Source organism: Rhinatrema bivittatum, chromosome 12 (genome assembly GCF_901001135.1).
Source record: "Rhinatrema bivittatum chromosome 12, aRhiBiv1.1, whole genome shotgun sequence".
NCBI lineage: Eukaryota > Metazoa > Chordata > Amphibia > Gymnophiona > Rhinatrematidae > Rhinatrema > Rhinatrema bivittatum.
In genome coordinates, this window is record NC_042626.1 from 48,721,426 (window position 1) to 48,742,546 (window position 21,121).

A 21,121-nucleotide genomic window follows, 5' to 3' on the forward strand; every position below is an offset into this window, starting at 1 on the left:
GTAAAAGGGCCTCAACATTCATGTCAAAAGGAAGAAATTACTACAAGGTGCAGTACATATGAAGGTTGAAGTCCTCCTGTGTCAGGAAACTCATTTAAGAAAAAAATATGAAAGACTAATGTTCTCTAAATACTATCCTGTGCAATATTTTGCCTTGGCCTCTAACACTTCTAAGTACAGTGGAATTTGTAATCCTTTTTTCACAGAATGTGGTGGTGGATGTAATTTCAGTTGTGGAAGGTAGATATTTAATAGTGAAATTTAAATTGGGAAAAGATATTTACACTATTCTTAACATAAACAGCCCTAACACGGGCCAGGGGGCTTTTCTAGAGAAGTTATCGAATATTGTGAAACAATGGGCAGAAGGTTATCTCATAATCGGAGGAGATTTTAATATCACAAGATATCCCTTCCTAGATAATAGTGAGGAATGGGGGGCATTACAAAATCTAGCAAGCAGGCTTTGAAATCCCTTTTAACTGTCTGGGACCTGGTGGACGCTTGGAGGCTTTTTCATCCCTCTGAGCGAAATTATATTTTCTTTTCTAAGGCTCATAATGTTTATTCCAGGATTTATTTTTTTCCTAGTAGATAAGGCCTTAGTCAACAAAGTAGCCTCTTCAGGGATTGAAGCGATCACTTGGTCAGAACACGCTGCGGTCTGGATCTTTTTATCTGACTTAGGTGGTCCTTCGGGATAACGTACCTGGAGACTTAATGAAAGCATTTTGGATGATAAAACCTTTTGTGCGAGGTTGAATCAGGAGATGGACGATTATCTAATGGATAATGATAATGGGAAAGTCACCACGGGCATTTTATGGGATTGCTTTAAAGCGGTAGCTCAGGGTAAACTAATTGCAAGAGCCTCTTTTTTGAAGACGGCAAAGGCGGAGTGCTGTCTGAAATTACTAGACAGCATTGCTAAGTTCGAAGTCAGCCATATAAGACAAGCTGATGCCCGACTGGGGGAACAACTGGAAAAGCTTAGGGGAGAGCTGAAGATTTTAGATATGGAGGATATTGGGTTTCAAATGGATAGGGTGAAACAAGAATTTTTCAAAAGGGAAATAAAGCTAGTCGGCTATTAGCCAGGAGACTAAAGGTTAGGAATATGCAGAACCAAATACTCAGAATTAAGGGTAGAGATGGGGAAATGATGTCCGATAGTGAGGTAATATGAGCTAGGTTCTCCCAGTTTTATCGTGCGTTAAATGCCACCAGGCAAGATATACAACAGGCTGATATTGCAGCATATTTAAACAATCTAAATTTACCCCTTTTGGACCAGAGTCAGCAAGAAAAATTAAATAAAAATATCTCAGAGGCCGAAGTTCTTCAGGTGATTAAAGAATTGAAGGTGGGCAAGGCACCCAGGTTGGATGGGTTCTTGGCAGGATTTTATAAACAATTTTATTTCCTGGTGGCTCGTTCTCTATCATTGGCCTTTAATGTTGTTTTTTGCTTTCTCTGTTAACTGGTTCCCCCTAGTTTATTGTAAACCGGTACGATAAGACCTGGTCTTGAGCATCGGTATATTAAAAGAATTTAAATAAATAAAATAAATAAATAATGACTCGCTATTATCAGGCACAATAGCTGCTGATGTTACTAGAGCAGGCATTACCGTCTTGCCGAAACCAGGGCAGGACGCAACTCTGTACGGGTCCTATAGACCCATCTCACTTATAAACTTAGACCTAAAAATATTGGCCAAAATATTAGCGAATAGACTATGTGGTGTGGTTATCTCTTTAATACACCCAGTTCAAACTGGGTTTATGCCGGGATGACTAGCAGCTGTTAATGTTAGGTGGGTGATCAATTTGATCTGGAGGGCTCAGGAAACTCAAGCCCCCTTAGCCTTGCTCACAGTGGATGCTGAAAAGGCTTTCGCCCTAGTCTACTGGGATTATTTGTTCCTTTTGTTGGAAAAATTAGAAATGGGAGGTAACTTTTCTACTTGGATATGCAAGCTTTACAGTAATCCCAGTGCATGGATAGAAGTTAACAGAGGATATTTGGAGGCTTTTCCTATAGGCCGGGGCACTAGGCAGGGTTGCCTACTTTCCCAACTGCTTTTTGCCTTATACCTCAAACCTTTGGCAATTAAAATTTGGAATACTAAAGAAATTTGGGGTATAACAGAGGGCGAACAGGAATATAAACTTTCTACGTTTGCTGACAATGTGTTATTTACAGTGGCATCTCCAGATTCATCCCTATCGTACCTTAATGGAGGAAATAGCACGGTTTAGCAAGATATCCAGATATCAAATTAAATGGCAGGAAATTTGAATTTTTTAATATCTCCATGACAGATGAGGGGGTTAAGGCAGGGAAGAAACAGTTCCCTTTCAAAATTCAGAAGTGAAGTACTTGGGGGTAAAAGTTGGCTCAGATTTGAGCAAGCATTTTGCCATGAATTATGATAGCCTCTGGAAAAAGGTCTCTGGGATATGCTGAAATGGGAGAGGTTGGATCTTTTGTGGCTAGGAAGAATAGCAGCTATAAAGATGAATGCACTTCCTAAGTTAAATTATCTCTTCCAGACCTTACCCATTGAGGTTCCAGATGCCTGCTTATCTTTTTGGCAGCACAAATTTTTCTCTTTCATATGGAGGAGACGTCCACCAAGGATAAGCTGCTAAGTATTATATTTGCCCAGGGAGGGGGGGGGGGGCTGGGTGTCCCATGCTTGCATTGGTACTATCTTGCTGCGCATGGAAGATGTCCCAAAAAGCGATGGATAGACCTGGAAATGGAGTTACTGAACAATGAAGTTACTCTCTTCGACTCCCAATATCTGCAAATCTGCCTTGTATATTTGCCCACCCAAACTGCTAGACAGCAACATCTCTCCGCTCATTGAATTTCTTATTTCAAACATCAACACAAAAAAACCTTCTATCATCCTTGGAGACTTCAACCTCCATACAGATGCCAACCCCTGTTCTCCAAGCTGCAAAACTCTACTAGACATGCTGTCAAGTTTAAACTTCATCCTTCAGGTGAACAACCCTACTCACAAAGCAGGTCACACACTTGACCTGATTTTCACCAATAACTTCTCCACGAACACTTCCATTTCTCACAACCCAGTTCCATGGTCTGACCACCATCTCTTACTTTGCAAGTCTCAAACAAACTACAACAACACAACAAATAATAATTCTACACAAAAATCCTTCAAATTCCATCCTCCTTTTCAAACGAATCTTCTCCTTCAAGAGCTGGGACTTCAACTAGCGAATCTAGATTTATCAAACATAAACAACGCTATCCATTCCTGGTCTGCAATCACTGAAACAACCGCTAACATCATTAACCCGGAGAAGATCAAACGTCTAAAGAACAAAAACGAAATTCAAAACCCCTGGTTTAACACCACCCTAAAAAACATGAAATCAGCTCTCAGGAAAACAGAGAAAGAATGGCAAAAAAATAAGCTACCTGCTACACAACAAAAATACCGTACACAATTAGCGGCCTACAAAAAATCAATCCAAAACACAAAACGGAACTACTATGGCTTTAAAATTATTAATTCCTCTAACAAACCCAAATCCTTGTTCAACTTTGTAAATAACCTCATTTCTGATATCTCCACCTCCAACGCAACTATCACCAATAAAAACCTAAGCCAAGATTTAGCCTTCTTCTTTAAGGACAAAATCTCCAAAATAACAGATACCTTTAACTCCACTTCAAGCTTCAATTTTCAATCATCAACAATTAACATCCCTCCTTGGCTCGATTTCAGACCTATCTCCATCATAGAAACAGAAAAAATGCTGAAGAAAATCAACCCTGCATGACACGAACTTGACACCATTCCCACCCGAGTACTTAAAGAAATTGCTTATCCTTTAGCTTCAACAATTTCAGCAATCATCAACAAGTCGCTCGAGGAAGGCGAGCTGCCTCCCAAGTTAAAAATCGCCACCATCACACCTTTATTAAAGAAAAAAAAACCTCAACCCAGACGACCTAAACAACTACCGCCCAATCTCCAACCTACCCTTTTTCGCCAAAATGATAGAGAAGGCAGCTTTGAAACAACTCAACGAACATCTAGACGATAACAAAATTCTCTTTCCCTCCCAATTCGGCTTCAGAAAAAACCACAGCACTGAAACCCTCCTACTTAACCTCTCCAATACCATCCTAAGAGGACTTGACAACAAAAAAGGATACCTTCTGATTCTTTTAGACCTCTCTGCAGCCTTCGACACAGTGGATCATAAAATTCTTATCTCATGTCTAGAATCCATTGGACTAGCTGGCAAGACTCTTAATTGGTTTACATCCTTCCTCAATAATAGACACTTCAAAGTTTCTCACAACAATTGCTCATCGAACCCCATCCCCCTCGAAACAGGTGTGCCACAAGGATCAGCACTTTCACCCATCTTATTCAACATTTACCTTACCCCTCTTTGCCATCTCCTATCTAGACTCGACATAACGTATTACAAGTATGCCGATGATATACAATTCCTCACTCCAATTTCCTCCTCAATAGAAGATGCTATGTCTAAAGCAGCCTCACACCTGGACACAATCAGAAACATGCTAATTCATCTTAAACTATGTCTAAATACCAGCAAAACTGAATGTATCCTAATTGCCAAAAAAATCCTGATCATAAAACAATTCCACCCTTCCACTTTGACAAGACCCTCGCCCATCTTAAAGAGAGCGTTAAAGACCTGGGATTTTGGTTAGACATTGACCTAAACTACAAAAAACACATCGCTACAAAAATAAAAGAAGGCTTCTACAAACTTCAAATATTAAAACATCTAAAACCACTGCTTCACCCCCATGATTTCAAAACCGTCCTACAAGCCCTCTTATTTTCCAGTTTGGATTACTGCAACTTCCTTTTGATTGGCCTTCCAAAATCTTCTTTGAGACCCTTACAGCTCCTTCAGAACGCTGCAGCCAGAGTACTAACAGGTAAAAGAAAAGTCAATCACATTACACCTGTTCTCAATCAATTACAGTGGCTCCCTATTGAAAAAAGAATAGAATTCAAAGTTCTCTCTATTCTTCACAATGCAATATACAAAGCCCATTACTCCGCCTTTGATGACATCATTCATTTACATTGCTCTCAACGAACAACAAGAACTACTAGTAAAATCCAACTAGTGATTCCCTCACTTCCACAGGCCAAATTATCCTCCACCAGAAACAGAGCCCTTTCCATTATTGGCCCAAAACTTTGGAATTCATTACCCCATTTCTTCACCAATCAAGAAAACTTAAAATCCTTCAAAAAAGACCTAAAATCCTGGCTACTCAGCCAATCTTTTAAAGACTGCACTCAATGACTTATAGTATATTAACATAGCCTGCTATCTTTCAATATCCCCCTCAATCAATCTCCCTGTTTCATGATGCAGATGTCCTCTGTTTTCAATGTTCCCAGATATCTCTGTTCACCTACTCAGGGTTTCCACCCTGTGTTATCCTGTTATACTCATTCTCCTTGTTATGTCTTTGCTCATTATTGTTAATTTTTGAAATTTTTTAAATTTCAAACATCGTTCAATGTAACATGTTGTTTTGTATGTAAACCGGAGTGAAGGCAACTCTGCTATACCTCGGTATATAAAAAATGCTAAATAATAAAATAAATAATAATAATAAATAATGTTTACCCAGACATTTTAGTGTGGTTGCCCAATAAAGCCCGTTTCCTCTCTGTTCTGCCTCTGGTGGCTTTGACTTTAAAAATTTGGGATAAGTGAAAATATGAATTAGTGGGTGATAGAACTTGTTTCTACAGCTCCCATATTTTTCTGAATAGAGATTTTACCCCAGGTTGTTCAGCTAGAAGGAGTGCAGTATACTGGAACATTTTTGCACGGGGTCTGGATTGAAAAACTTTCAGGACATGACAGAGGCTTTTCATTTAGATTCCTCAGCTTATTACCTTTATTTGCAAGTCATTCACTTTATGTCACAAAGGGAGGGAAAGGGGAATCTAAGGTTGGGTAAAACTTTTTTAAAGGTTCTGTGATAAAGCTTATATGGCCACGAAAGGGATTTCTAGAATATGCCATCTTCTTAACAAAGATCTTAAGCCGCCACCATCACATATATTGCACTGGGAAAAAGATTTGGGTACTGAATTGGGAGACAAGCAATGGAATGCTTTCTTTCTGTCAAAAAGAGCTCTATTTCAGCAGCAATAGTAGAAAACAGTTATAAAATGCTATATAGATGGTTCTTAACTCTGGCTAAATTGAACCATTTGTATCCTACTGTGGATAAGCTATACTGGCGGAAATGCAGGGAGGTAGGCACCTTTTCCATATGTGGTGGGAATGCCCCCTAATAGCTGCTTTTTGGACTAACATTGTAAGGTTGATGGAGGAAATAGTGGGGACGAAAGTATCTAAAGAACCTATGTTTTTTCTATTGAACATACCTATGACTGATCAGACTTCTGAGGTTCTTTTACTTTCACATCAAATCATTCTGGCAGCTAGAGGGAAAATAGCATACTTTTGGAAGGACACCTCTGTCCCGCCAATCTCCCGAGTTATTCAGAGGCTGACCCAGATCTATCATTTAAGCAGGCACACAGCTATTAAGAGGAAACAACTCTCTAAATTTGAGAAAATTTGGCATCCCTATGCTTTGTGGCAACAGAAGTGTTCTACCACTAGCCATCCCCTCTTGTGCCTTGGGAGGATGGGGTGGGTAAGGTGGGGAAGTGAATGTTACTGCAATGAGATAGGGGATTTGAGGGAGGGGATGTAATATTAAGAACATAAGCAAAAGGTATAATAATTGCTTATTTGCTTGATAGAAGATGAATGTGTATTAACATTAATGTTACAGTTTGATGGTAACTACATTGTTTCAGTTTTCTGTACATGTCTACTATGCTGTATATTACTGGATTTGCTTAATAAATTTCAAATTAAAAAAAAAAAGAATATGTCCTCTGATGGAGTAGTAATTCTTGGTGGTGTGAAGGCCCAATAGATTTTTCAAAAGACTGTATCAAGTAAGACTCGAAAGACAAAAAAGAATCATCATCAGAAAAAGGTTAAACATTGGAGCCTCTTTGCTTTGAAGAAATAGAGCTTAAAGACTTATCTTCCTTTGTTTATGGAATGGTTTGATTTGTGGGATAGGAGACTGCAATTTTAGTTTGGTTGAAAATCTCTTTAAAATAAGTTCTATGTTTGATGGAAGAGTTGACAGGATTTGATGGAAGACTTGACAGGATTTTTTCATGCAATTCTGAAAAAATTCTGAGCATAATTTCTGAATAAAAAAATGACACTCAGATGTAATAGACTGGCGTGTTACTGAAGAGATATTTGACTCCAATACCAAGTTAGGAGAAGAATGAATAATATGTTTACAAGGGAATTTTCTATGTCGTGGAGTAACTTGGGTATCAAAAACTGTCATCACAGAACACTTTGGCACCAAGATAACTTTCTATGCTAACTTTTGGCACCAAAATGGTCAATGTGGATGATGTTGAAGGATCAATGTCTAGATGACGCAAACTTCTATGCTGATGTGGCACAGTGCCTTTAGAAGGTTGATGGCACCAATGGAGACCTCTTTCTTTCATCTCTCTTGCTCTTCATGACATCTAGAAGTATCATGGCTATGGCAACGAGAAGACTGACCTTTTTTTCTATAGGTACTGGTCTGAGTGAACTTCTCTTCTCCTTGACTGATTGGGACTACAAGTAATTTAATTTAAGCTTTCTATAAGAGATTGCTTGAGGTGACATTGTCCCACAAGCTGTGCAGTTACTAGTATCATGAAGGGGTCCCAAACAACGAAGACCTAATTTGTGAAGAACAAGGCTGGACATTTTGTGCCTACACTTGAAAAGTTTTGTTTTTTTTTAACCTGATCTGGAACTTTTCTCTGACATTGTCAAAAATGGAAGAGGTGTAATTCACAACAATAAAAAGCTTTTTTTTTGGTTTTTTGAGGAGACTCACAAAATATTAAATCAAGAAAAGAACAAGAAAGAAATATAAGAAGAAATGCGTGAAAAAACCCACAAAAAATGTGCAAGTAGCACAGAAAGAAAGTAGTAATTTATTTTTGCTTCAATGGAAGAAAAATGACGGAGGCTTGTGTGGCGGCAGCAGTGCAGGAATGCCTGCAAATACTCAGAAAAGGCTTCTAGGTCTTTCTGAACTCAGAGAGCACATGTCACATCGGCATCATATTATGATATCACCCACGTGTGGCTACATTTGCTCCTGCTTGTTCATGGAGAAAAATTGTTACCCAATTATGGAGGTACATATTTAGATACAGCAAAATGGTCATATAAAAGGTAATTACTCTCTGCTGCTTAGCATTCTGTTTGACATAATTTGACTTCTTCTCAAGTCAATTTTTGGTTCCTTTTTAATCTAAGTGAGACTTAAAATGAACCGAGTGTGCATCTCTCAAAAGGGAAGTGGGATAGCTATTGGGAATCCATCAAAATACAACCCCTGGAGAACAATGCAGGCTGAATAATTATTCCCCATGTAAACTGGTCATTTCTTATGAAAAGTAAAACTTAACCCATTTCAACTATGTTCTCTGTGGGGTTGATTCACAAAAGTTGTGAGTTTGTACAATTTGATTTTCATGGGCATAAAGCCAGAATTAGATGAGCCACTTGCAGTGGTTGACTTGGGCTACATGTGCCCATGCAATCAAAAACGCAATCTAATATTTCTGAATGGACTGGAGCTAAGCTGTATTCTATCGTGGACCAACTGCATAGCATGATATTTTGTTGTCCTCTCACACGTTGTATACAAATATATATATGTATGAAATATGTGATGCACACAATGAACATGTTTCTTTGGAACCTGTAGAAATGCCCAGCCTTCTTAGTGGATATATTTTTTTCAACTATACCTTTCTTGTTCCTCCTCCAGGGACATGGGAGATATTATCCAAGGATCCAATCTTAGACTGGCTCTTCTCCCTAAAAGCTAGTTTCTCTGTTTTAACTTCCACATTCCCTCCTCCTGAAACACAATGATGAGTTGTTAGTTGAGCCTATGGCTTTGTGATCTAAAAAAATCTTTTCTTGCTGGGTGACTGATTCTCAAGATTGAAATTCCTAAAATCATTAAAAAACTCTTTAAAAGATAGCATATTTCCAATCAGCATTGAATAGGGATTAGTTTTAAATATTTTGTATTTTGACTAGTGTTATCATCTGACCCAGCTCAACCAGCTACTGTAATCCCAGTTTTTTCAAACCCACTGCACTGCATTCTGAAACTTACCTGTCACTATAAATAAATTGCATGTTTAAGAATATGACAAACTTTTATTTTGGTTTTTTCACTGTCCTTTTATTAGGTTTGTCAAGCTATTTTTTCAATCTACCGCTTTATGTTACTCTGTCAAGGATAACTTTGATCTGATAATCAACACTGGTGCTAATTTCCAGGGCGCTCAACTTTCAAACCTATCTATGGTACAGCATATGCTAAGGCTTCCCAAATCTGTCCTGGGGGACCCCACAGCCAGTCAGGTTTTAAGAATATCAACAATGAATATTCATGAGATAGCAAATGTTGCTTACCTGTAACAGGTGTTCTCACAGGACAGCAGGATGTTAGTCCTCACATATGGGTGACATCATCAGGATGGAGCCCAATCACGGAAAACTTCTGTCAAAGTTTCCAGAACTTTGACTGGCCCCTACTGGGCATGCCCAGCATGGCACTAACCCTGCAGCCAGCAGGGGTCCCCCTTCAGTCTTATTTGAAAGCTACAGGCAGTGCCGAAAAATAAAATAACAAAATGTTACGAACCCAACACCATGGGGTGGCGGGCGGGTTTCGTGAGGACTAACATACTGCTGTCCTCTGAGAACACCTGTTACAGGTAAGCAACATTTGCTTTCTCACAGGACAAGCAGGATGGTAGTCCTCACATATGGGTGAGTACCGAGCTGAGGATGTCCGAACATGCACCAAAGGTACCCAAAGGCTTGTAACAGGCACAACAACTGGAGTAGAATTTGGACGAGGTCATCCTGAACCCCACCGGGCAGGTGGCAGGGTGTTGGTACGTCATGTTGTAAACAGGTTACGAAGGACAGACTGGCCGAAGATGGAATCTTGTCTTCCGGCTTTGTCCAAGCAATAGTGAGCTGCAAAGGTGTGGAGAGAACTCCAAGTGGCAGCCCTACAAATGTCAGGAAGCGGCACCGATCGTAGGTGTGCTACTGAAGTCGCCGTGGCCCTCACAGAGTGTGCTTTAACACGGTCTTGGAATGGAATGCCCGCTTGCTGATAGCAGAAGGTTATGCAGTCCGCCAACCAGGAGGAGAGAGTCTGCTTACCCACAGGCTTCCCTAACTTGTTAGGGTGGAAAGAGACAAACAATTGAGTGCTTTCCCTGTGGGCAGCTGTACGGTCTAGGTAAAATGCTAGAGCCCGTTTACAGTCAAGGGTATGCAGAGCCTGTTCTCCTGGGTTGGCATGGGGCCTGGGAAAAAAGGTAGGTAGTATGATGGATTGATTAAGATGAAAATCCGAAACTACCTTAGGTAAGAATTTCGGGTGAGTGCGGAGTACCGCCCGGTCCTGAAGAAGTTTAGTGTAAGGCAGGTAGGTAACTAGAGCCTGCAATTCACTAACTCTGCGAGCTGAAGTGATAGCCAAAAGGAAAATCACTTTCCATGTGAGATACCTAAGGTCACAGGAGTGGAGAGGCTGAAAAGAAGGTTTCATGAGCCGACCCAGAACTAGATTAAGGTCCCAAGAAGGGGCCGGAGGACGTAGTGGAGGCTTAATGTGAAGCAAGCCCTTCAAGAAACGTGTTACCAGGGGGTGTACTGATATAGAAACATCCCCTACACCTTTATGGAAGGCGGCTACCGCACTGACATGCATTCTAATGGAGGAAGTCTTAAGACAGACTCCGATAGATGCCAGAGATAATCCAAAAAGTTTGGGATTGGACAGGAAAAGGGGTCAAGGGACTGAGAAGAGCACCAAGACGTGAACCTTTTCCACTTATAAGAGAAAGCTTTTCTCTTGGAAGGCTTCCATGAAGCAATCAGGACATGGGAAACTGGCTCAGAAACATTAAGTGGCTGAAGGATTAACCTTTCAACATCCATGCCGTCAGGGACAAGGCTTGAAGATTGGGATGTCGTTGGCACCCGTCCTTTTGAGTGACCAGAAGCGGGTCCTTTCCCAAGGGAATGTGCCTGCAGATGGAGAGGTCCTGAAGTATTGGAAACCACACTTGGCGTGGCCAGTGAGGTGCTATCAGGATCATGGTTCCCTTGTCCTGACGCAACTTCACGAGAGACTTCGAGAGAAGAGGGAGTGGAGGGAATGCGTAGAGCAGACTATTTGCCCAAGAGAGGGAGAATGCATCTCTGGGTTGAGAGAGATTGCTGTGAATGAGAGAGCAGTAGTTCTCCACTTTGCGGTTCTGTGGGGATGCAAAGAGGTCTATCTGAGGATATCCCCATTGTGGAAAGATGGAGTCCACTACCGAGGGGATGAGAGACCACTCGTGCGTTTGAAATACACGACTCAGCTTGTCTGCTAGGATATTGTCCACTCCTGGCAACCAGGTGGCTCTGAGGTACATCGAACGGGAGAGAGCTTCCGCCCAGATCTGCACAGCTTTCTGACACAGAAGGGGTGAGCCTGTGCCTCCCTGTTTGTTGATGTACCACATGGCCACCTGGTTGTCCGTCTGAATCAGGATGACTTGATTTGAGAGGCGATCCTGAAATGCCCTGAGAGCATATCTGATTGCTCGAAGTTCCAGGAAATTTATCTGGTGTTTGGCTTCCTCTGGAGACCAAGAGCCTTGTGTCTGCATATCGGCTACATGGGCTCCCCACCCGAGGTTGGAAGCGTTGGTGGTGAGAATAATTTGAGGGTTTGGAACCTGGAAGGGCAATCTGTGGAGGAGATTGGTCTGATTTTTCCACCAGGCGAGGGACAGACAGAGTGAGTCTGTGACTTGGACAATGGCCGACAGAGGCTGAATAGCTTGAGTCCATTGAGACCTCAGAGTCCAGTGCATGAGTCTCATGGCCAAGCGGGCCATTGGTGTGACATGGACTGAGGACGCCATGTGTCCCAGGAGCATGAGAAATTGGTATGCAGTCACTGAGCACTGAGACTGCAGCTGGTGAGCAAGGGACGCAAGAGTCAGTGCCCGTTGTCAAGGTAGGAAAGCCTTTGCCTGTAAGGTGTCCAAGTCTGCCCCAATGAACGACAAGGTTTGAGATGGGACTAAGTAGGATTTTTTCGTAATTGATGAGAAATCCTAGCAAAATTAGAGTGTGTAAGGTTAGATTGAGGGACGACAAAGCAAGTTGTTGAGTGGGAACCCTGATTAACCAATCGTCTAGGTAGGGGTAGACGTGGACACCCTGGGTTCTGAGAAAGGCTGCGACAACTAAGAGGCATTTGGTAAAGACTCGTGGCACAGATGCTAGGCTGAACAGGAGCACTCGATATTGATAGTGCTGGGGGCCTACTAGAAACCTCAGGTACTTGCGATGCGCTGGAGTTATCGCAATGTGGGTGTATGCGTCCCGGAGGTCGAGAGAGCAGAGCCAGTCTCCTCTTTGGAGAAGAGGTAGAAGCGATTTCAAGGTGACCATCTTGAACTTTTCTCGTTGAAGGTACTTGTTCAGAGCCCGTAAGTCTAGAATAGGACAGACGCCTCCCGATTTTTTGGGGATTAGGAAGTACCGGGAGTAGAACCCTAGGCCTTGCTGGGAAAAAGGAATGGGGTTCTATCGCTCTTGACTGGAGAAGGAGGGAGACCTCTTGATCCAGAAGAATGGAGTAATCGGATGTTGTCCACGTCTGTAGAGGTGGGGAATCCGGTGGTAGAGCGAGAATTTTCAGATGGTAACCCTGAGCAATGATTGCTAACACCCATTGGTCGGAGGTGATTGAGTGCCATATATTGTGGAAGTGGCACAATCGACCCCCTACTGGTACGTGGGAAAGAGGAATTTGGCTGCTGCTCTCTAGATGAAAGTCAAAAACCTGAAGCAGGTCCTGGTTGAGTAGCTGCTTGTGGTTTTTGTTTTCGGGCTTGACGAGACTGTGGTTTTTGATAGGGTCTCGTGGCATGGGATCTGGTTGGTGGCGGGTAAGACTTTTTCGGGCGGAAGAATGACTTCTTAGAATCCTTTCTAAAAGGCTGTTTTGAGGAGAAGTCAGAAGGCATCAAAGAGAGCTGTCTTAGGGTCTCATGATGGTCTTTTAATTCTGAATCTGCTCGCCAAACAGATTATTACCAACGCAAGGCAGGTCGGATAATCGGTCTTGAACTTCTGGGCGAAGGTCAGAAGACTTGAGCCAGGCCCACCGCCTTGCCGAAATGGCAGCTGCAGACACTCTTGTGGAAGTGTCAAAAATGTCATAAGATGTTCGACTCTCATGCTTGCCTGCCTCAAAACCCTTATTAACTAGGGTTTGTAATTGTTCCTGAAATTGCTGAGGCAGGGAGTCTGAGAAGTCCTGTATCTGCTTAAAGATGACCCTGTTATATTGGGTCATATAAAGCTGGTAGGCTGCTATTCGGGAGATGAGAAGGGCCCCTTGAAATACTCGGCGACCGATGTTGTCAAGGAACTTCTGTTCCTTTCCAGGAGGAACAGATGAGTGAGGTTTTGACCTCTTTGCCCTTTTTTGTGCAGACTCTACCACGACTGAGTGGTGATCAAACTGAGATTTTGAAAACCTGGGGCTGATTGCACCAAATAGGTGGGGTCAGCTTTTCTATGTACTGGAGCAATTGATCCAGGATGTTCCCAGTTCTTCTTAAGAAGATCAAGAAGGACCTGATGGATGGGAATAGAGGTGATTACCTTGGGGGCATCCAGGAATTGGAGTAATTCCATCATCTGGTGCCTATCATCCTGCTCAGTCTGCAATTGGAAAGAGACCAATTCAGACATTTCCTTCACAAAATTTATAAAGGAGAGGTCCTCTGGGGGAGAACGCTTCCTACTCTCAGTGGGTGAAGGTGGTGAGGGCAAATCATCGGTGTCTGTTGAGGTGTCATCACCCCAGGTGTCATAAGGGTCAGCACCTGCTCCTCTAGGGACTAGAGGGGGACAAGGTGGTTGAAGACCTGAAGGACCCGGCCTTGGCTCCGAAGGAAATTGGAGGAATTATCAGGGGCACCGATGATGACATCGAGGGCACCGCTCCAGGCATCGAAGTCATCGATGGATGACTCTGTGGCGCCGATGGACATATCGGCACCGATGGTTGAATCGGTGGCGAAGGACGTATCGGCATCGATGGCTGAGGCAGAACCCCCGATGGGGGAATGCGAAATGGTGTTTTTCCTCCTGATGACGTAGTCAGTGGGGAGGGCATCGGAGACCCGGGAGCCATCGGAGGAAAGGCGGTCATTAGCGCTTCCATTCTGGCTAGCAGTGATGCCAATGCTGCTGGAATCAGGTCTGTGATCGGTTCCACAGACGGTGCCGATGTCAGAGGAATCTGAAGACGTTGCATCGCTTTGTCGATGGCCTCCTGAACCATCCGGTCCAGTTCTTCTCGGAAACCTGGAGCAAGCCGCGCCGGCTCCGGAACAGAAGAAGGAGGCAGAGGCATAGCCGGAGGGACCACCGTTACAGGCGGAGTCGCGGCTCCTGATCCCCGATCGGGTGAGGGTTGCCTCGGTGATTCAGTCGCAAGAATGGTCGGTGCCTTTCCTGGATGGGGTCTCTTCGACAGCGGCTCGGACGATGGCAAGGTCGATGATTTCGCTCCCTCAATGGTCCAAGTCTTACGGTGTCGATGGCGATGTTTTTCCCTACAATCCCCTCGATCCTGAGGGGGAGTGGAGGGAGTTGATGGCCGAGAAGTCATCGATGGTGGTCAGTCACCGGTCGGTGGACGATGCTGGTGCGAAGTTGACGGTGCCGGCTCTGACGACGTCGATGCAAAGGACGGAGTTGGGGCTTGAGCACGGAAGAGAAGTTCCATCTTCTCCATTCTGGCCTTACGACCCTTCGGAGTCATTAAGGCACATTTGGTGCACTTAAGTAATTCGTGCTCGCGTCCTAGGCACATTACACAGACTTTATGTGGGTCTGTGACAGACATGGTGCGAGTACAGTCCGGGCACCAACAGAACCCCGACGCAGTGGCCATGGTAAAAATCGAGCCGCGGTTCAGTCGACGATCAGTAGGCCGCATGGACGAAACTCGACGGCAATCGCCGAAAAACGGTTAAAAATTTACCGGAGTACCGCAGACTTAAGAAAGTTAGAGGGGGGACCCCTGTGGGCAAATAACTTTTAGTAATTCCGTGAGGAAAATTCCTGTCAGGAATCTCTTCAGAGCTCCTTTACCGAGAGGCTACTGCTGCGCGGAAAAAAGAAGACTGAAGGGGGACCCCTGCTGACTGCAGGGTTAGTGCCATACTGGGCATGCCCAGCAGGGGCCAGTCAAAGTTCTGGAAACTTTGACAGAAGTTTTCCGTGATTGGGCACCATCCTGATGATGTCACCCATATGTGAGGACTACCATCCTGCTTGTCCTGTGAGAAACATCTGCATTAAGAGAAAGATTTTAAAAGCACTGCTCAGAGGGCCGTTTGCGAGCAATGCAAATTTTAAGAAGCCGGGAAGGGCGCACATACATGGTTTTTGGAGGTGGATTGGGATTAGGAGGGGCTATTGTTCAAACACATTCAGAGGTATTCATAGTAAAATTGACATCAGTAAAGAATTATAGCTCTTATAAGTGATGAAAAGGAGTAGATTTGTACAATGCAGCTAGCACTGCAGTGTACAAATCAACTCCTCTTGTTAGACTTTTCATCACATATAAGAGCTATAATTCTTTACTGATGTCAATTTTACTATGAATACCTATGAATGTGTTTGTAACAACATCCCCCCAATCCCAACCCACCTCGATTCAAAGTGTCCCCCTAGAGTGGTACATATACATAGAGTGTATACATATACATAGAGTGTATACATATACATAGAGTGTATACATATACATAGATAAGTATGAGAGAGAAAATTTGCGGGGCAGACTAGATGGGCCATTTGGTCTCCTTCTGCCGTCATTTCTATGTTTCTATGTTTCTATAAGTGTCAAACTGACTCTATACAGAGATGCTCTCACTCTCCTCCCCCAGATATGTATGTAAAGACTGTAGAAACATGTGTGGCAACAGTATTTTAAATGCCATGTGTGTACTTTATAAAATTAGGTGTGTTTTTGCTTGCACTGCAATACGTGCGTTTATGAGCACAAGCACTATCCTTTTAAAATTTACCCGATACTGAGTCTCCATAATATGCAAATTTATCTCATTATTATTCATTGTAGATAGCCTGAAAACCTGACTAGCTGTGGGGTCCCCAGAACAGGTTTGGGAAGCCCTGTCCTATGCATTGCTTTAATTCTCAATAAGATTGATAAATCACTGCCAGACTGTGTATCATCAACCAAACTGGTTTCTTGATTAGCTAAATAGTTTTATCTGTAATTAAACTCTCCCAAACATTTTCAGATAATTCACTAAAACCTGGTGCAAGCGAATCTCTATGTAGTTGCAATTCATACTACCACTAATAAATGACCTTACTGACTGTAAGTTGCTACTGTATGTTTTTGTTATTATGTTGTAAATCACCATTAGCCTTATTAGAAACAGCAATCCATACATATAAATATACATAAAATAAAACAAACAACTGATTTAGCAGAAATAAGTTCATCCTGTATGATTAATTCAAGCAATCTCATTATGGGATCCTTAAGGAGTTGGAGTTTCAGAATCTTAGCTGTGGCTTCCCCTTCAAACCCCATAAGTATATTTTCTGTTTGGCTCCATCTAGTCCAGCATCCATCAAGGCCAGTCTAGAGGAGATTCATGTCAATTTGTAATTAATTAAAACAGAAGTGCTGCTTCAGCAATACATTTGGGGTTTTTTGCCATACAAGTCTCGAAAAATGCAGAATATTTCGGAGGCTGTGATATCTAATGCTGAATAAACAAAATAAAAATTATAAAGGCATTAGCTTACAGACACTCATAAGACCCTTCTTCAAATGTCCTATGACTCTCCAAAAGCTAATGGACAATAAAAAAAAATGTACAAACTTTTTTTGATTAAAAAAAGTAATCTATCACAACTCCCAAGTATTCAGTACTCCCATACAGTTTAATCTAGAAAATGTTTCAACATAAAGTGTTAATGATTTGTCTTTCTTACTAATCTTTTTCATGTTCTTCATTTAAAGCAGAAAGTATGTGAACATGCTTGCCCACTATCAGCCATGTTCCAGGGCTTACTGGTCACAGGGAAAGTAATTTTGAAAAACTATTTCTGCTGGCAGGGCAGGTGCTTACATTAAGCAAACTAGGCAGTCGCCTAGATCAAAATCTTTTGGGATGGCAAAAATCCTGTAAGAATGAAGCCAAGAGGGATTCTGTTTTCAGAGCCAATACCACCAAAGAAGGGAGTGATGTGCTGGAGCCAGTGCCACTGGCAGGAGGGAGTGCTATGCTGGAGTTACTTTGGGAGAAGGGGGTGCATGACCAAAGGTTCGCCTAAGGCACCAAATATTCTTGCCCCGGCCCTGACTGCAGGTAAAACAATGCTTTACCCGCAGACATAGAGTCTAAAATCATCTGCCCTATATGTGAGTAAATGTAAGTACATGGAGCTTCTATGCACATACTTTTGAAGAGACGTTCTTGTGGGTGGAGGTAGGGCAGGATTTGGAATTACACATACACTCGAGTATTCAAAAAGCATACATGTAAGTTTTCTTGGAAAAACTGACTGCACACATTACCAGGTGTAAATTTGTGTAGGCAGATTTTCTGGGATAATTTTGAAAATAAGTGTAAAATCTGCAAGTAAAAAGTATCCACAGACACCACACAAATGCGGGCAATTAGGGCACTTTTCAAAGTAATTTCCACAGGATAGCAGAGCTGCTTACCTGTAACAGGTGTTCTCTAAGGACAGCAGGATGTTAGTCCTCACTCATGGGTGACATCATTGGATGGAGCCCGGCACAGAATGCCCAGCATGCCACTATCCACGCGTCCAGGCGGGGTCCCTCTTCAGTCTTATAACAGAGTTCATGAAAAAATAAAATAACAAACCGAGAGAAAATCAAACTCTGCGAGGCAGTGGGCAAGTTTCATGAGGGCTAACATCCTGCTGTCCTTAGAGAACACCTGTTACAGGTAAGCAACTCTGCTTTCTCCAAGAACAAACAGGATGGTAGTCCTCACACATGGGTGATTAAGTAGCTCCAGGCCTCTCCGTACATGTGGAGCAGAGCTGCAACAACCACAGGAGCAGGCCTGCACCCAAAGATAGGGCCCACGGAGGAAGAGTTGGGTTTTCATGGCTGGAAGAGATTACGGCTATCCTTGTCCAGGCAATAATGTAAGGCGAAAGCATGGAGGGAACTCCAGATCGCTGCCCTGCAAATCTCGTGAATGGGAACTGCACACAAGTGAGCTATCGAGACTGACACAGCCCGCATGGAGTGAGCTTTGATGTGACTGTCAAGCTGCAAACCTGCCTGTGCGTAGCAGAATGCAATACAATCCGCTAGCCAATGGGATAGGGTCTGTTTAGAGATGGCGATTCCTAATCTGTTTCTGTCGAAAGAGATAAAAAGCTGAGTGGAGACGTGGTGAGGCGCTATCCATTCCAAGTAAAGGCAAGCACTCTCTTACAATCCAGTGTGCATAGAGCATGCTCACCCTGGTGAGCGTGAGGACTTAGGAAAAAGGAAGGCAACACAATAGACTGATTGAGATGGAACTGACACCACCTTGGGAAGGAACTTTGGGTGTATTCACAGGACCACCTTATCATGACAAAGCTTAGGTAAAGGTGGGTACGACACGAGAGCTTGCAGTTTACCGACCCTACCAGCTGATGTAACTGCGACTAAGAAGATAACTTTCCAGGAAAGGTACTTTAGATCACAAGAATGCAATGGCTCAAATGGAGATTTCATGAGTTGCGAGAGAACTACGTTGAGATCCCAGGAGACTGCCGGAGGGCGAATGGGGGGCTTCAGTTGTAATAAGCCTCTCATGAATCATCCCACAAGCGGATGGGAAGAAATCACAGTACTATCACTACCGCGATGGTATGCCCCGATGGCACTAAGGTGAACCCTCACTGAAGTGGTCTGTAGACCAAATTCTGAGACGGACAATAGGTAAACTAGGTGTGGGAAGGGAGCAAGAGAAGGGATCCAGACTGCGTCCGTTGCACCAAGATGAGAACCTTTTCCACTTTAGATTATAAGATTTTCTGGTGGAAGATTTTCTGGACTCCAGAATAACACGTTACACCCCTTCCGAAAGGCCGAGAGCCCACACAGTCACCCAGTTGACATCAAGCCATGTTGGCCAGGGCTTGGAGGTTGGGGAAGCGGAGCCTGCTCTGGTCCTGGGTGATGAGGTCTGGAGCCATCCCCAATTGGATCGGGGGGGGGGGGGGGGGCGTGAGGCTACTAGACCTGTCAGGGCCAGAAGGGGGCAATCAGGATCATGGAATCCTGATCCTGCTCAAACTTCTAAAGCATTCTCGATACGAGAGGAAGGGGAGGGTAAGCGTACAGCAACCCGGTGCCCCAGTGAATTGAGAAAGCATCTACCATCGATACCCCACTCCTCCGGCTGAGGGAGCAGAAGAAGTGCACTTTCCTGTTTTTGGAGGAGCTTATGAGGCCTATGTTGGGGATCCCCAGGAGCAAAAGATCCGGTTTGCTACCTCTTGTCTGAGGGTCCACTCGTGAGGGCAGAATGCAGCGGATTGCCTGGCTCTAGGTATCCACGAAGGTGTTGTCCATCCCCAGAAGGTATACTGCCTGGAGGGTGATGCCATGTTCGATGGCTCATGACCAAATGTGGACCGCCTCCCAACAGAGGGGGGAGAACCCTGTCCTCCCCTGCTTTAGATACCACATAGCCACCTGATTGTCGGTCTGAACAAGAACTACCTTGTTCAGGAGCTGCTCTCAGAACACCTGCAGGGCATACCAAATTGCCCACAACTCCAGAAGGTTGATCTGGAGCAGATATTCCTGGGCAGAACAAAACACCTGGGTGTGGAAGCCCGAAACATGCGCTCCCCACCCTGTCCAAGATGCATCGGTGGTGAGTGTGGCCTCGGGCTCCAAAAGGGGCATCCTAGCAGCAGATTTGAGGGGTTTACCCACCACTGGAGAGACTGTTGTAATAGTGTTGTGATAAGAACATTAGCACGTTAGGTCCCGAGTGGCCTGTCACCACTGAGAGCGCAGCGTCCAATGTGCTCTGCACATGTGAAGCCAAGCAAATAGGGTGACATGTACTGTCGCCGCCATGTGGCCCAGCAACCAAAGGAATTGGTGTGCCGAGACATGGGGGCAATTGGAGACCTCTCGAGCAAGAGATGCGAAGGTTTCCGCCTTGTCCCGAAGTAGAAAAGCCTTCGCCTGGATCGTGTCCAGTCGAGCCCCAATGAAATCCAGCTGCAATGATGGTTGGAGGTGGGATTTCGGATAATTAATCAGAAATCCGAGTGTCTCCAAAGTTTTGATTGTGAGGCTCAAGACAGTCTAAGCCCCTTGTTGGGAGTTGCCCTTGATAAGCCAATCATAGAGGTATGGGAAAACGTGAATCACCCGCCTTCGAAGATGTGCTCTGACAACCGCCAGGCATTTTGTGAAGACACGGGGCGTGGATGCAGGTCAAAGGGCAAAATGCGGTACTGATAGTGATTCCTGTCAACCAGGAATCGCAGGTACTGCCAATCCATCGGAATGATGGGGATGTGGGCATACGAGTCTTTGAAGTCGAGGGAGCAGAGCCAATCTCCCACCTTGAGAAGGGGAATCAGGGTGCCCAGCAAGACTATTTTGAACTTTTCCTTCACCAAGAAACGGTTTAAAGCTCTCGTCCAGAATGGGTCGAAGACCATCCGTTTTCTTGGGGATTAGAAAATACCTGAAGTACAACCCCTTGCCCAGTTGGCTGGGCGGGACGGGCTCGATCGCTTGAGCCAGAACGAGGGTGGAAAGCTCTACCTGAAGTATCTGTAAGTCCCCT

The 21,121-nt window shown here is 43.8% G+C and overlaps 1 protein-coding gene across 9 annotated transcripts in view; it reads right to left on the reverse strand.

The window, feature by feature from the left end:
- The window catches only part of MAPT (microtubule associated protein tau), a 405,891-nt gene that overhangs the window by 65,350 nt on the left and 319,420 nt on the right, over positions 1 to 21,121 (reverse strand). For 8 of the 9 annotated variants that reach the window (XM_029573067.1, XM_029573063.1, XM_029573065.1 and 5 more), the window contains one exon: positions 8,921 to 9,033. In XM_029573067.1, the coding sequence (XP_029428927.1) occupies positions 8,921 to 9,033 (113 nt within the window). Of the gene's footprint in view, positions 1 to 8,920; positions 9,034 to 21,121 lie in introns of those variants that run through there. The other variant, XR_003852170.1, reaches the window with a different exon arrangement.